The sequence below is a fragment of the Acanthochromis polyacanthus genome, chromosome 23 (genome assembly GCF_021347895.1).
Source record: "Acanthochromis polyacanthus isolate Apoly-LR-REF ecotype Palm Island chromosome 23, KAUST_Apoly_ChrSc, whole genome shotgun sequence".
In the NCBI taxonomy this organism is placed as follows: domain Eukaryota; kingdom Metazoa; phylum Chordata; class Actinopteri; family Pomacentridae; genus Acanthochromis; species Acanthochromis polyacanthus.
Genome location: NC_067135.1, coordinates 9,496,285 through 9,511,628, shown reverse-complemented (window position 1 = coordinate 9,511,628; position 15,344 = coordinate 9,496,285). Strand labels below are relative to the sequence as shown.

At 38.6% G+C, this 15,344-nt stretch overlaps 1 protein-coding gene across 2 annotated transcripts; it reads right to left on the bottom strand.

The window, feature by feature from the left end:
• Positions 1 to 1,015: 1,015 nt before the first annotated feature.
• sepsecs (Sep (O-phosphoserine) tRNA:Sec (selenocysteine) tRNA synthase) lies at positions 1,016 to 12,043 on the bottom strand. Of its 2 annotated transcripts, none has more exons than XM_022214549.2 (12): positions 11,900 to 12,043; positions 10,310 to 10,425; positions 10,082 to 10,236; positions 9,672 to 9,790; positions 9,198 to 9,356; positions 8,756 to 8,909; positions 8,462 to 8,564; positions 8,235 to 8,364; positions 6,107 to 6,198; positions 4,206 to 4,299; positions 3,936 to 4,026; positions 1,016 to 1,712 (listed from the first exon to the last, which is right to left on the bottom strand). In XM_022214549.2, the coding sequence occupies exons 2-12, from the start codon at positions 10,421 to 10,423 to the stop codon at positions 1,478 to 1,480; spliced, it is 1,446 nt and encodes a 481-aa protein (XP_022070241.2). In that variant the 5' UTR covers positions 10,424 to 10,425; positions 11,900 to 12,043; the 3' UTR covers positions 1,016 to 1,477. The 2 variants fall into 2 exon arrangements, with proteins under 2 accessions (XP_022070241.2, XP_022070242.2); XM_022214550.2 differs by having other exon boundaries at positions 10,310 to 10,444; positions 11,900 to 12,035.
• Positions 12,044 to 15,344: the final 3,301 nt, after the last annotated feature.

Genomic DNA, 15,344 nt, shown 5'->3' with positions numbered 1-15,344 from the left:
GAGGGAATAGGAAAAAAGACTTGGAAAAATCTGCTGAGATGCAAAAACATTGGTGGAGAACAGTGTGATTAAAAGTCAGTTTCAGCTGCATGACAGAAAAACTAGAGGTCTCAACCCTCGTGCTGTCCTACGGGTCAAAACTGACCCGTTTGAAAGTTTGAAAGTGTGGGAAAAAATATAGATTTTTTTCAGTGAAACTTCTGATGTCCACAATTTCAACATATTTGGGAAATCTTTGAACATTTTTTGATGGAAATTTTTTTTTTAATTTGTCTTTAAGAACTTTCACAAAAATATCAACCAAAATCCAGCAAATTTCACTGGATTTTGGTTGATTTTTTTTGTGAATGTTCTTAAAGAAAATATAAGAAGTTTTACTAATATATATGTAATAACTTTAGATATTTAACTTTTTTGGAAAATTTTTACTCATTTTTTGAAAATATTTACAAGAATTTTCTTGCCACATTTGGGGGATTTTTTTTAAAATAAAACTTTTAAGGGAAACTTTTGAGGAATTTTCTTCCTGAAGGTTTGGCAAATTTTCAGAAATTTGGGGAATTTTTTGCTGAATTTTTTTTTTTTTCCCAGACAAGGAAACAATATTTTTGGTGCCTGTAAATGAGGACAACAGGAGGGTTAAATGTCTAATGTTGCATCAAGGTTCTTATTCTCCTGGTGGACATCTCCTTCACTAAAAACAGATGTGATCTGTGTTCAGTGTACTTCATTGATTATCTGTTCCTTGTGATCTGCTCTGGAGCCTGCAAATAAAGGAGCTAATACAATCTACAGGGTTCAGACAGAGTTAATGGCACAGCAGCATTTGGATCGCATTACAACACACTGCAGGAGACAAAGCACAACATACTACATTAACAAGCTATATTATTTCATTTATCAATGAATGGGAAAGCCTAATGTATTCCAAAAATAGAATGTACTTTCAGTAAGAGCTAGAAAAAGAAGAAGACTGACTGTTTTCAAACTTAAAAATTGCACAATATTTCATCCATTGACGGCACTTTTAAGAGATGAAAAGGCTTTAATTTTAAAAAATGAATTTTTTTAATAATCTATTTGGAATACAATTAAGTAAAGCTTTTTTTTTTTTTTTTTTTTTTAAACATAGTCAACAATACATCAACAGCCTCTGCAGACACTAACTTTAAATCAGTGTTTTATGAGCATATGCTCCTAAGCAGCATTTGCATGCAGGTTTTGTCCTCATATTTACTAATTAGCACACCTTCACAGAGGAGGGAATTAATCAGTGACATCAGCTTGTGTCATTTTCATTTGTAATGAACATCTGCATGCAGTTTCACCGCCAGCTGTCACCAGGCATTGACCTTATTACAATGTCTGGACCGGTAATCTGTCAGAAAGCGTCTTCCAGAATGTGTACACACAGTCCAAATCAGGACAGAAGAAAGTTCCAGCAGCAGACGGTCCAGTTTTTCCTATTTCAGTTAAGTTATTCCCCAGGTTCGTCCTGGTTCGATGGGGAACCATTTTTCACAGCATTTCCTTCTTTCTTCAGAGTCTTCAGGCATTTGTCAAGCCTCTTCATGCACAGTGTCACATCTTCTCGAGTGATACCAACAGCCGAGGCAGCATTGAGGTAAGGACACGGGTATGACTCTGAATGAGACATAAACCCGCGGAATGTGTGTCCATTTATGGTCTGCTCTTTGCCCAGTGGAATTACCCTAAAAACATGAATGAGAACAAGAGTAATGTGGCTCAATGATTAGAGAATGTAGATAAAAGTTTGATGTAATCATCAGGTCTGAAAAGTAAAACCAATTCACAGATGTAATAACACTGGCGGCCACTAGCTGCTGGCTCCAAAACATCTATGCTCCTATCGACTCCCATTCATAAAGTATGAAACTTTCTTATGAAAAATCAAGTTATTACAAGTCACTTTAGCTTTATTCACTACTGATTAGCATCCCAGTGGTCCTTCTGCAATTAATTCCATCATTAAGTAGATATTCAGCCTTGAAGACATGGATGTTACAGGCTTGACTGACATGTCTGGGAGAATACGGAAGTGACTGAGCAGTAGTTTGGAGAACGTAAATGTGTATTTTCTCAATGGCTTCTGATCTTAATGCACTGAATATACATATTTGCCATTGTCAATGTGTACTTAAAATGCAAACCACAAGTTGCTGCTTATGAACAAAGAAAAGGACACAGCATCTTAAGTAATCTAACTACTAATGTGAATTGCAGATACTCCTTGCTAACTATGCTAGCCAGTTGGCTAGCAGTAGCATTAGCTCTAAACGTAATGCTGCTCAGTCTCATCCACATGGTCACCTCTAACTCCAAAATTGTAATATTTTAAAAGCCAAATAGCAAAACCAAAGCTTCAGTCATCCAGAAAGCAGAGAGTCGAGTCATGAGGGCTGCGTCCACTTCTTTTATACAGTCTATGACAATAACAGATTTTTAATGGACTGGGAAACAAATACAGCTCCTTACTTGCACAATTATGACCTACCTAAATGTAGGCAGCTTTTTGGATAAACAGTACCTACTATTAAAGCCAAGTTTTTGACTTATTCACGAAATACAACATTGTAAAAACAAGCAATAAGAAACAAACTGTACTCTAATTAGCAATTTTCTATAGAATTTGTTGAACTTTTCAGACACACATTAAGACGTCACAAAACAACGCTGGCATTTGAAGTCCTTTTATTTCACCACTTGAAGGATGAAGTCCAACATTCATTCTCCTTTTAGCTCTGGTTTGGTCTCCTGTTGAAGTTTGGCTTTTTCATCGCTAAATCCTCCACTATGTTCAGCAGCTAGTCACTAACTTTGTCTTTCTGTGGTTCCATCACGATAATAGTGGTTCAGAGGTGGATAAAAAGTTGAAAAACTGGTACAATTTTGAACCGTTGTTGGTTTTAAAGAGTCAACTTCTGCAATATTGTAAACAATACACGTGCTTGTCAAATCTGGCAAGGTTTCACCACTGTCAGCACAGTTTAGACTCACTTTAATGTGAAATCAATTACTGGCCAGCTAATAGGAGCATGAGAGAGGCCATTATGGTCGAGAAATGCACTGTAATAAGATGTAGATCTCTATTAATCTAACTCAGAGAAAAGCTCATCGTTGATGTGCGGGAAAAAAGAAAGCCAGCCCACACTCACAACAGTCATGCTTGGCACTGAGAATACTTCAGCTAATGAAAGAGCTACAAATGATTATGATTAATGTGCATCACTGAAGCATGAACCTCGAATGTCTCATCGAGGATGCTACAGAGATAGGAGGGGAAAAAGAAAACCGCATGCTCTGACCTTGGAAACATTTTCACTTGGAAGGAAGGAAGGAAGGAAGGAAGGAAGGAAGGAAGGAAGGAAGGAAGGGGCTATTCCTTTAATATTGTTTTAAGTACAATTGAGCCAATAAAATCTGAACAACACAAAACAATCCTGACAGAATGACCCAAATAAATGATTTATACTGAATATTTAAAATATTTAGATGGTCTCCCAAGGTCCCCCCCCCCAACTTCCAATTCCATATTTATGCAAACCCTGTATTTATGTTCTGTACCTGACGCAGAAGGCAACAGTGAAAATCTCATAAATCCTTCTTCCGCTGCTGGGAAAGAAAGCACTACCAATGGGAGCGAGAACATGGCTATCAAAGGTGCGTCAGTTTGTGCTAGCTGGCCCAGTGGAGACAGCATCACTCTAGATTGTAATGGAAACATCCTGATAAGATGGGCCGTCTAATCTTCTAAAGTAGTTTCCATTTGGCCATATTCACCAGATCCATCTGCCTGATTGTTGATTTCCACTGGACATTTTGTTTCGCAAAACACGACGCACCCAAAACCCATTTTTGGTTTTTGTTAACTCCGTGATATTTCCCCTCCCTTCTCTATTTCAAAGTATCCATACCTGGCTCCTGACACTTGTCGGGTGAACAACATGGAGCCGAGCTGAGTCACCGCCTTGTCGCTCTCGGCCTGGAGACCATCCAGAGACATGGCTGCAGGAGGGACACCCAACACACAAAAACACACAAACATCTCACAAAATAACCGAGACTGAGGAAACGCACAAACACAAGGTCAGAAAGATGACTTCCACCAGTACAAAAAAATAACAAAATACATGACAGTGTGGGGGGGGGGACCTGGTGGTCTGAAATCAGCACATGGAGCTTACCCAGTGAAATGGGGTTATGTGGGGTGTGAAGCAATCTCTCGCCGTGTGCAGAAGCCAGACTCTTCAGCTCCTGAGCCAGAAACGAATAAATCTCCTGCAAGCCGTGCACACACAGACAGAAGGCATGAAGAGACAGAACAAGAGGGAGCAGGGGCCATACAAAAGAACTATAAATAGTAGCACAATGCTCCTTTTCAACACTGCCAGAGTCTTTATTTAACAGCAGCAGCCTTGGTGGTGTTTTTTTCTTTTTTTTTTGGCTCATCATGCAAATCTACACAGGTCCAAACCCTCCCCCCCCCTTCGCTCTCTCCATATCTACATCTATCTATACGTTTCCCTCCAAGCCTCAGTACAAGCGGTATGTTCACCTCCTGCATCTCTGTCTGCATCCCACATTTACCTCCGGGATCAATTTGGGGCAGGAGAAGAAGAATGCAAGCTTTTAACCGGAGATTTGGACATCCACGTGTTTAAAATATGCTGACAAAGTGCTCAGTTCAGGGAGACTGAATGGAGGCGAAGGGTTTCAGGACACAGATGTGACGAGCCCAGAAGCCACACAACAACAAATTGCAGTGTCTTTTTTTTGTTTTTGTTGCTGGCTACTAGCACCAGATTCCCCAGTGAAGCGCTGCACATTAAAGGCTCTGCTCTCTGCAACAGTGGGTGTGTTTCTCAGCATACTCTGCTGACTCATACTTTCCCAGTTTGAAAGCATCAAGAAGGAAAATATTTTCTCTGTCAAGAGCCAAACACAAGCAGCGTTTCAATGATGTCAAGTGTCTCTAAGTGCCCCTTGTTCTCTAATAACAAAGGGCAACTTTGCTATCCCGGAGGAGGCGGGGTGCCGTCGGGGGAGAGAGTGCATGGCTGCGACGCTGCAGACAATAAGTTGGTGTGTGTGATGAGTGAAAAATAAAAGGAGTAAGGACACACACACACACACACACCATCCAATGGTTCTTTTCAATATATAGACATTTTCTAAACACTGCAAATGAACCTCAGGAGATAGATTGTCTGAATTATTTACAGCTTGTGACCCCTGGAGAGATGTGAGGAACTCTCTCAGTTTTGCAGACACTATGGAAAAACTGCTTCTGTACATTAATTATGCATATAGTGGACCAAGAGGAATCAATAAACCTTGATGGTGTCGGGTCATGTGAGAGGCCAGAGGAATCTCCTAGATGTATATTTCTGCTACAGAGGTTTCACACTAGTGGTATTTTGGGTCTGTGCAGCATCCCATGTGTCATTTTCAGATGAGTCCCTTAGGTAGTGAGTTTTCAAGGGATCTCATTAATACAGAATGCCAGAAAACAAGAATGCATCCTCTTTTCTTCTGCAGATGAAAGATGGGTGAAATATTTGTGAGTCTTTGTGTGGTAAGAGCATCAGGAGGAACAGATTTAGTCTGGGTACAGCACATTTATGGTACAGCAGTTCAGAGGTGTGAGAATGCTGCAGTGCCTACCATTTAAAGAGGGGAATGCTGCATCGTGAGCAACTCTGCTTTAAAGCAGGGAGCCACCAGGGGATGTTTTCTGAAACTTCTGGATCAATTTTATCTTGCTATAGCATACTCCTCCCTCCACAAAGCTCACTGCTCGCTAAAGCCCTCATCCTCAGTCAGAATGCAGCTGAAGCAAGAAACACTCATAACATGTCATCGACTGCAACTCAGTACAACTTATGTAACGGTCGTTGTTGCCATTTTTAGGGGGAAGATGTTGAAAGAAGACACATGGGAAACATACCCAGACTCACCTTGATGCATGGCTGCAGCGTTTTTATGCAAATTCATATTCTTCTCATGCTAATTTGAGAGCATCCAGCAGACATCACACCCAATAGTAAGGAGTTATTTTTAGCCTTATAAAAGCTGAAGCGCTCACCTTTCTCTGTGACAGGTATTTCTTATAGCCGTTGGCACCCAGAGTGAGAAGGGTGATGAGGACGTCAAGGGAGGGTGAAGCCGACGCTCGCCCTGGACACAGAAAGCCAACAAGAGATTCTGTCAAACAGCTAAAACAGTAATTCACTGTGCAAATCGGATTAGAGCCATGAAAATACGCTCTTATCTTAACTTTTTAGCCATAAAATAATATTAAAATAGTGTTTTGTAATCTGTAAAGGTGAAGCCTTTTCTGCATGTCTACTGCAAACCGGGTGTCACTTTTCTCTGAGTGTGTAGGACTCCAGCTCAGAAGCGGCCTGACAAAAGAGAAAATTTGAAACTGTATCGCCACAGCTGACAGCTCAGAGGTAGGGATTGAATTTGAATACTTTTTGAGTACAAACAAAAATGTGCCTATAGGACAGAGTATCAAAAACCGTCAAGCATCAAAAGCTGACAGAGAATGCTCGGTCAGATTCTCAGCTTAGATTATGCTCATGTCTGATGTCATTTCGGAACAGATATTGGTGGTAAAAGGTCAAAGACAAGGCCACTGTGACCTGTGAATGTTTCAAAAATCCATGAAATGATTACGTCAAAATTCCACCCAAATGTTTAAACGTGTTAAATAAAGACATTTAAAAAACAAAAGGTCAAACTTGAACTAAACTGTAACATCATAATGTTCTGCAGAAACACTTTTCTTGCTTTTATCAAACACTACAACTCAGGAACATAAGAGCAGGCAGATGTAAGCTGCAACTTCACTAGTTTGTGGAAGTTTACATCCACAGGGCACTAATTCTACTTTCTTACTGTTGTGAAGTCACACGAAAAACAACAAAACAAAAACTGATGTTATTAAAGAGTATTAAGCCTTGTGTACTTTATTCAACTGGATTTTTAGTTATTAGAAGAACTAATAAATCACATTACTGATTCACTCTGTGTTCCTTTACTGGGACAAACACGGCCACTTTGGGTGATTCTGAACCTCACACAGACTATCCTGAAGACCTCACAGCAAATCTGCTACAGAAAATGAAACAGAACGCTACAAAAACTAAACACACTTCTGTACATGGAAAGTGCAGCTGACAAGTTGGTTTTGGTGTAATAAATTGCCAGTTTTATCCTTTAAAATCATACTTTTCCTCATCTTGGACAATTGGTGCATTCAGATATCAATACTACTATAACATATGGCATGTCAGAGAAAGATTTAGTATGCTCCAATACATACTGTGTTAAATATAGTATACCAAAGACACCAGTTTCTCTGCCCATTTATGTTCCACAGAAATAGAAACAGTGCAATTTAATTTATGCTACTGAGAGCACACAAACAGATGACAGCTGCGTTATGCAAGTTTAAAGCAGAGTATTATATCTCAGTTGTATGCATACTGCATGAAGCAGTATGTAGCTTGTTGGGGCATGTGTAGTATGGACTTACCCCTCATGTCGTCTTGCAGGTCAAAACTGACCCGTTTAAAAGTTTAAAAATGTGGAAAAAACATATTTTCACAGGGAAACTTCTGATGTCCACCATTTCAACATTTTTGAGAAATCTCTGAATATTTTTTGGTGGAAAAAAAAGAAATGTTAAAAATGTTTCTTAAGAACATTCACACAAGAAAATCAATTTTTTTTGGAAAGTTCTTAAAGAAAAAATTAGAAGTTTTACTGATTTATATGTAGCCACTTTAGATATTTTTAGGATTTTTGGGGGAAGTTTTTACCCATTTTTTTGAAAATATTTACATGAATTCTCTTGCCAAATATGGGGGATTTTTTTTAAAAAAAGAAATCTTTTAAGGTAAACTTTTAAGGAATTATCTTCCTGAAGGTTTTGCAAATTTTCAGAAATTTGTGGATGTTTTTTGCTGAATTTTTGGATTTTTTTCAGACAAGGAAACTATATTTTTGGTGCCTGTAAATGAGGACAACAGGAGGGTTAAAGCAAAAAAGAAAAATAATGTGATCTGGAATGTGGAGCACATTTTCAAACATTTGTCACTCTGTCCTTCAATCAGATTCCTATATTACTGTCATTAATTTACTCATGTAATTATTGAATAAAGAATCAAAAGAAAGAGCTCAGCCTCTGTATTGGTAACACTCACCGGGGTACATCTTGCTTATCTCCTGTACAAAGGACTCATCAAAACCTGCAATTATAGCACCACCTACTGGAACCATGAAGTTCTTGTCCAAGCTCTGTACAAAGGCATCAATTCTTCCCACACGAGCCCCCTGATGAAAGACAAGATGAAACATGAAGGTGCTTATAAATCAAACTTTTTTTTTCCTGCGAGTGCAAGAAAATCACAGTGGAATGAGTGGCTGGTACCTGCTGTATGAGGTGCATGCATTTGGACGACTGTACTCCGTATGCGTTGTTGACAATGTGGGGAATGTTGTGTTTGGTGCACACAGCAGCCAGCTCCTCCAGCCTGCAGCACAGCAAAACAAACACACCTGTTAGAAATGCTGCATACTCTACATCCACACTTCCAAAGTAAGCAGCTTACATCATATTTACAGGAAAAATATGACAGGTGAGGAATGTAAATGACTGCCACCGATAATAATCCTCATGTGACATCTTGGAAAGCAGAAGGACACGAATAAAAGCCTGTACTACCTGTCAGGGACCCGCGGGGCGAAGCAGGATGTCGTCGAATGAACACACAGGATGTTCTCGGCTCCGAGCTCCTCGATCTTGCGTTCAACGGCTTCCAAGTCCGTCCGCAACTCATCGCCCTCGAGAATGTTCTCCACGACTACAGGTTCAAAGCCTAAAAAACATTCAAGGTGTTTTTATGACGAAGGAACACATTTGTGACCAGCACTCACATGTTGGATGGACGGATTTACTTATAAAAGACAACAAAAAGTGAAAGATTCAGTCATACTGTTATCATTTCTGTTAATAACACACTTCCCATGGTGCTATGAAAAAATTCTAATGGAAACACCCATATCAATACTGAAGTTCTACCTTCGGCCGTGTTTCAAACACCTGCTCAGTTTGGGAACAGGATGCAAGGCTGACAAGACATCAGATATTACTGTCCTATCATCACCTGCTGTGATCATGGATTTGAAGCAGGACTTCTGGTCGATGCGAGGCCAGATGATGTAGCGAGCCTTGGGTCTCCGATGACGGAGGGTCAGGAAGCACAGAGTCAAGCTCATTCCTGTCGCCATGGGAACCACAAAGCAGCTCGCCACACTCCGGACGCCTGTTGGAGGACAGAGTACGCTTAGACTTCACACGCTGAACGTCAGGTTTTCAAAAAGAATGTCTACACTGCAAACATATCAACTCTAATTTGAACAAAGCCATCTTAACTTATTCTAAACCTTTTATATTCTGTTCTGTTTCTAGTACAGTACCTGTCATGCACATGTGCACATATGTGATACATATAAATCTGATGTGCTGCACAGCAATTGCTAATTAAATCTCTTGTAACAAGAAACATCATTTTGCACGAATACTTAATATTTCTGCTAAGCGTCGTACCTTTTTTGTTCAACTACTAAGATGTACACACCTGCAAGTCTTAAGATGTCCAGCGCAACTGAGTTGGTCAGTTTGTTGAGGAGACTGGATCCTGCAGCTTTAGGCTGAATGGCAGCGATGTCACCTGACCTGCCGATGCCATGGATCAACCTGCACAAAACAGATGAACGTCACAACAGGAACAGTTAAATGGCTTCCTACTCTGACATGCAAATCTGATATTTCACGGGTCAGAAGTACAGATATGCATGGCAAGATTTATGTAAAATGTGCTTTATTGTCATTATACAGCGTATAACGAGATTGGAGGGCTTCCCCTATTCGGTGCAAAAGAAATTGTGGGAAACGGTGTGCAGATATAGCTAGGAGAACTGGTAACTATTATAGTACCTTCCTCACACATCCAATAAGAATCAAGCTCTAATGCTGACAAACTCAAACCTGTAATGTCGTCTTGCCACAAGGCTGGACGCCACCCGGCCTTCCCTCTCTCCGACACCACAGTTGCCGAGGAAGTTATTGCTGTCCATCACAGCCAGCTCGTTCAGAAAGAGCTCGACGGTGCTCTCGCTCCATCCTTCCTCTGGACACTTACCCTGCAACACAAACACAGAACGTGAATAACAGGATGAGTCTGCAGCGACGTTTCAGGAGGAAACATGACCTTACCTGTTCCAGTAGGTGTCTGATGAGCTGCTCATGGCTACGACGTGCCTGAGAACCCTGTCGAATGTACGACGGAGACACTATCTTCTCACTCAGGCTCAAGTTTTCACTGTTCATCTCTGTCAAACACGCAGCCTTCTGTTAGCATGAAACCAAACATGATACAGTTTCGTCCACCCAAGAGCTCTAATAAGTTTATTGAAGTCGAGAGAGGCTCAGAATCTGGGCAATTCATATATTTTATGTGAAAACATTGCCATTCTTCACTGCTGTTTGTTAATGCTCGATCTTCAACAACAGAAAAAATCTGCTGAAGACGAGCAAAAATTGTTTTTTTTAAGGTATTTTCAAAGTGCATGTTTACATATAAATAGCTGTAAATCATCATGAATAAAATTAATTTCAAGACAGAGTTTTAGAACCTGCAGTCCTGCTAGCTTGTACTCATGGTGATATTAATGTTGAATAATATATTGAGGTAACACTGAAATAACCTTTGGTTTTAATGAGGGTGGTAGTTGCCACAATGTAAAGTGACAGACACTGGATTTTAAGTACTTAGAAATACTCTTTTACCCCCTGATAATACTTCTTGGCTGTGTCTTCAAATGTAGGTCCTTAACGAACACCTTCAAATGATTTCATCACACTGCAGGTGCTGGGTGTTTTTACTGAACTTTTAATATCAAGTTTCACTCACTGTTCGCCTGCAACCCAGAATAACCTGCACAACCATCAAAAGCTTGACTCATTTTTATCCTCAGGGAAAATTCAGTTATTTCATTTTACTTGCAGCTCTTCTTGTGTTAGTTGAATCATTTTCGGTGAAAATGTATATCCTCTATTTAATGCTTTTATTATTTTTCTAACTTTCCTTTTTATTTGGGTGCCTACATCTGTTATTTTTTGCTCAGCTACATTGTAAACCAGGCCTTCATAGCTCGATGTAATCTAAGTTTAAATCAATCAAAGTTGATGATATATTTATGAATAAAGTCTGCTGGGACACTAACAATGCCTGTGATGGTTTGTCTAATTAATTGCAGGCTGTTGTTTAGTCACCGCCGTTTAATTGTTGATGTAACAAGGTGCAATGACACTGATGGAAATACATGGTTTCAACCTCAATGAAGCATTTTTACGGTAAAATGTAGTTATCGAAGTTAATGTGTTAACACAAAGCTTTATAAATAACACTATTATCATCCTTTGCACATCTTAAGTGGTTTACAATATATGCTATGTAATTTTGCACATTCTCTGACCAGTAATATGCACTTTCCTGCACACAGTCAATGTTTATATAATTTCTTATTACTTATAATCCCTCACACTAGTGAAACTTTGTGTTTATTTGACTTGTAACACTTGCTTTTAAAAAAACAGAAGTAGAGGAGGAAAACTACATACTGAACTAATGTCACACCGCTTATCGACTGCAGAAGCCAAACGTGGCTCTAATTAATTACCTGGAAGTTTGGTTCACGTGTGACTGTCTACACCACAGTAGCAGGAGGTCAAGCTAAGCTAACGTTTTCACACCGTGTCGCTTCAGCAGGGTCTGCGTTGGTATTTAAAAGCGTATCGTCTTACCTCACGGATTAAAAAAGATCTGCGAATGTCAAACTGCCTCCAAAACAGGCATGAAGTCAGGCAGCTGCAGTAGGAAGCAGCATGGAAGCAAAGGACCAGGGCTAACCAGCTGGTCACATGACCGCTGACAGCAGATCACGTGACCAGCGTTGCCTTCATCCGGTTGGACAGACGAAAGCGGAAATGTTGTCGGAAAATGCCGAATCCAAAACACAGAAACAAACATATATGTTTATGGAAACAAACACGTAATCTGTGGAACACCTGTCAACTTTGACTTTTAAGGAAAATTTTTCCGTTTTAATACCATCCTTTTATTTTATTTCTCTGTAAATTGTTTATAATATATAATTTTAAAAACACATTATTAACAATATATGGTTTTTATTACATATAATTTACATAATTTAATTAACCCAATTTTTGTGTTATTAATATTTATTATTTATTGAAATTTCAACAGAAATCTAGAAACAAATCAAGGGGATACAAATTAAATAGACTTTTAAAGTGCATCTTGTGGTTTTGGAAGAAAACGTTTAAAAAAATGATAGCAACCAAAAAATAAAAGAACATGTGGTGTTACAGAGCTCCTGCTTCAATTTAGACATTTAATGACATAAGGAACATTCACTGTAATAACTCTCTGATTTCAGGTTTAAAACACTGTAACAAGCTCTGAAAATTAAAAAATACTTGCCAAAGAAGAAGTACTTTTATATCCATCATACACAAATATGCTATTATATATCCAGATCTATTATATATCTAACTGCCAAATATGTGTCAACATATCACAGCCTGAGGGACAGCAAAGAACTGGGATGCACAATCACACACACAATGTATTGTATGTATACATATATGCTGTTAGTGTTCAAATTCCTGTTATTGAGTACGACCCAAATACTTCAAAACACTGTAAGATATTTTTAACCACTAACTGTTATTGTATAGATTTGCTTATTGTCATTTCATGTGTATTTGCATACACAAACAATAAAATGCTGTTTGACATGTTACAGATGTTGAATCTGTTAAATTACAGACAGAGAAACGTTTTTTAATTTACATCCTATCAGGCCAAAAGCTGTCAAAAGTATTTTTGCAAATGGTGATTTGTTCTTTTGCAATACGTGACTGTGAAATTACACACAATTTAAATCAACAAAATATATTAATAATCAAATAATTTCACAGATTTGCTGTGATTTGAAAAACTAAGTTATGTATATTAAGGACTGAAGATGGTAAATATGCTTTGAACTGTTATTTTCCTGTTTTATTAAATTACAGTAAATATCTGATAAAGATAACAAAATAAAACTATTAATTCACATGTTAATTGTGGAAAAAATGGATAAAATTTTACACTATGTTAACATCCAAAATCTGTGTTTTTACTCATGTATTCCCTCACAACGTGTCACCACAATATTACACTGTATTTAACCGAGATAAAATAACACTACAGATGTATGTCGTTATTTTCAATGTTTTAAGGTTTTTGAATGGCGCAATATTTGACTTTTTAAATGTATTTTTCTGCCACTGTAGCTGCCAGAGCTTACGTGTTGTTGTTTTTTGTTTTCTTTTTTAATTAAATTGAGTTAAAACAAAAAAGGCAGTCATTGTTTGTTAATAAGATGATGTGAGATTTAATAAACACTCATTCTCACACACACTATTGATAGGGATGCTTTTGGAACAAAAGAAAAACGTGAAATTTCACACTTGAAAAACTTATTTATCAGAATTATTTGCAATGTTAGATGAACAGGTGACCTATAGAGCAAAGGCTGCATTATTTTACGTAACTGGAAATGCTTTAGCTCAGTGACTCACAGAGACGACGGTGCAGAAAACAAGAGGACAAACAAATAAATACATAAAATGACATTTTTCTGAAAATGATATAAATGCAGTATTGCAAATAAATAAATAAATAAATAAACACAAACACACAACTTCTATTACCAGAAGTCTAGTGAACATTATGCAGAAATGCTTCTTTTAGACTTTTACTGTTATATATACATGTTTTGAAAGATATGTTTTAGTCCCTTCAGCTTTCAAAAAAGTGTAGTGTAGTGAAAAATACGTTTCCATCAGACATGTAAATGGCATAACATGGAAAAACCACAAGAAAAAGAACTAAGAAAATGAATTTAGTTCCTCTCCAACAATGGATAAGGGATATTTTAAACTTACTCTTTTTCACTTTATCAGGTTATTTTTCCTAATAGAAAATGTCAAGGTGGATGAAATTACTCACATATAACTTTAAAAAACTTCCATAATATCAGTTTTAAAAATCTCCACATAAACAAACTTCCTTATATTGAGATTTAATTTCTTTAGAGCACAAATTTGTAAAATCTTCACAAAAACAATTATCAGATCAACAGAGAAAACATAAACCCTTACGCTAGGCATTTTAAAATAAAAACATATTTTTTCATTTTGTTCTGTGACAGATAACCTAACTGTAGTGTGATTCTATAGGTATCACACAGGTTAATCATTTTACATTTCAAAAAGCCTCACAAAGATGGAACCAAAAAAGTCAAGACCTGACAAAACAGCTGCTCGAAAACTAACGCAAATAATCCTTTTTGGGTGTTTGTTTGGCTGCAAGGGGGAGAGAAAGATGGCAATTTGATGGCATAGCAGGGCTCTCAACTCAACAGCTATGCCAACATCTTGCCTTCCTTCCTGAACCCAGGTTCAAATCCAGTTTGGGTGCTTTTTCACAGTCCGTTAATGAACTCAGATCCATCCAGAGGTGGAGGTGAAAAGTTAGAGCCGCTCTGATGTTCCAGGGTTGTGGGCAACTTCAGAATATTCCATGTTAAAATACCTTCGAAAGAAACACACATTGTGCCTGATATGTCGACAGATGATTCGAGGTTAGTTCCAGAACGATACAGCCCCATTAGGACCGCGCGTAAATGTTCCAGGACGCACCGAGAGAGCTCATTTTGGATGAAATGGAACAACTGAAGGCCCCATTCCCTGCAATCCACACGCCTCTGCCCCAAAAACCCTTTGTCATCACATCTACCTGTTGCTGAGTGAGGAGCAGGAATCCCACCACGTCCTTCTGTGTCCAGTCGTAGATCCAAAGTGTCCCGGCATCAGGCGTCAGCGCGCAAAAGAAGGCGGCTGAGGGTGGAAGCGATAAGTCTGCCTTCTGCCGCCCACTTCTCCCGTGGCAGCCAGTGTCAGCAGATGACTATCACCATTTTTTTTTTTACAACGCAGTAGGTGTGTTAGTAGGATTGGCGGTGCACCTTTGGGCGCTGACGAGGAATCCCATTGGCCTAATTAAAGAGGAGGACAATCCTGCGAGCGATCCGGGAAGAAGAAATCCGTCCAAACCTGTCAGGACTGAAGAATCTTCCCCCTCAAAAATCCCCATGAAATTCTAGAGTAACGTCATTTT

Excerpts from the sequence above, each read along its gene's own strand:
- sepsecs (XM_022214549.2), bottom strand. The coding sequence starts at position 10,423 with ATGAACAGTGAAAACTTGAGCCTGAGTGAGAAGATAGTGTCTCCGTCG. Across the intron at positions 8,565-8,755 it reads GCCCCGCGGGTCCCTGACAG|GCTGGAGGAGCTGGCTGCTG; the intron begins GTAGTACAGGCT and ends GCTGTGCTGCAG. Across the intron at positions 1,713-3,935 it reads CGACAAGTGTCAGGAGCCAG|GGTAATTCCACTGGGCAAAG; the intron begins GTATGGATACTT and ends TCATGTTTTTAG.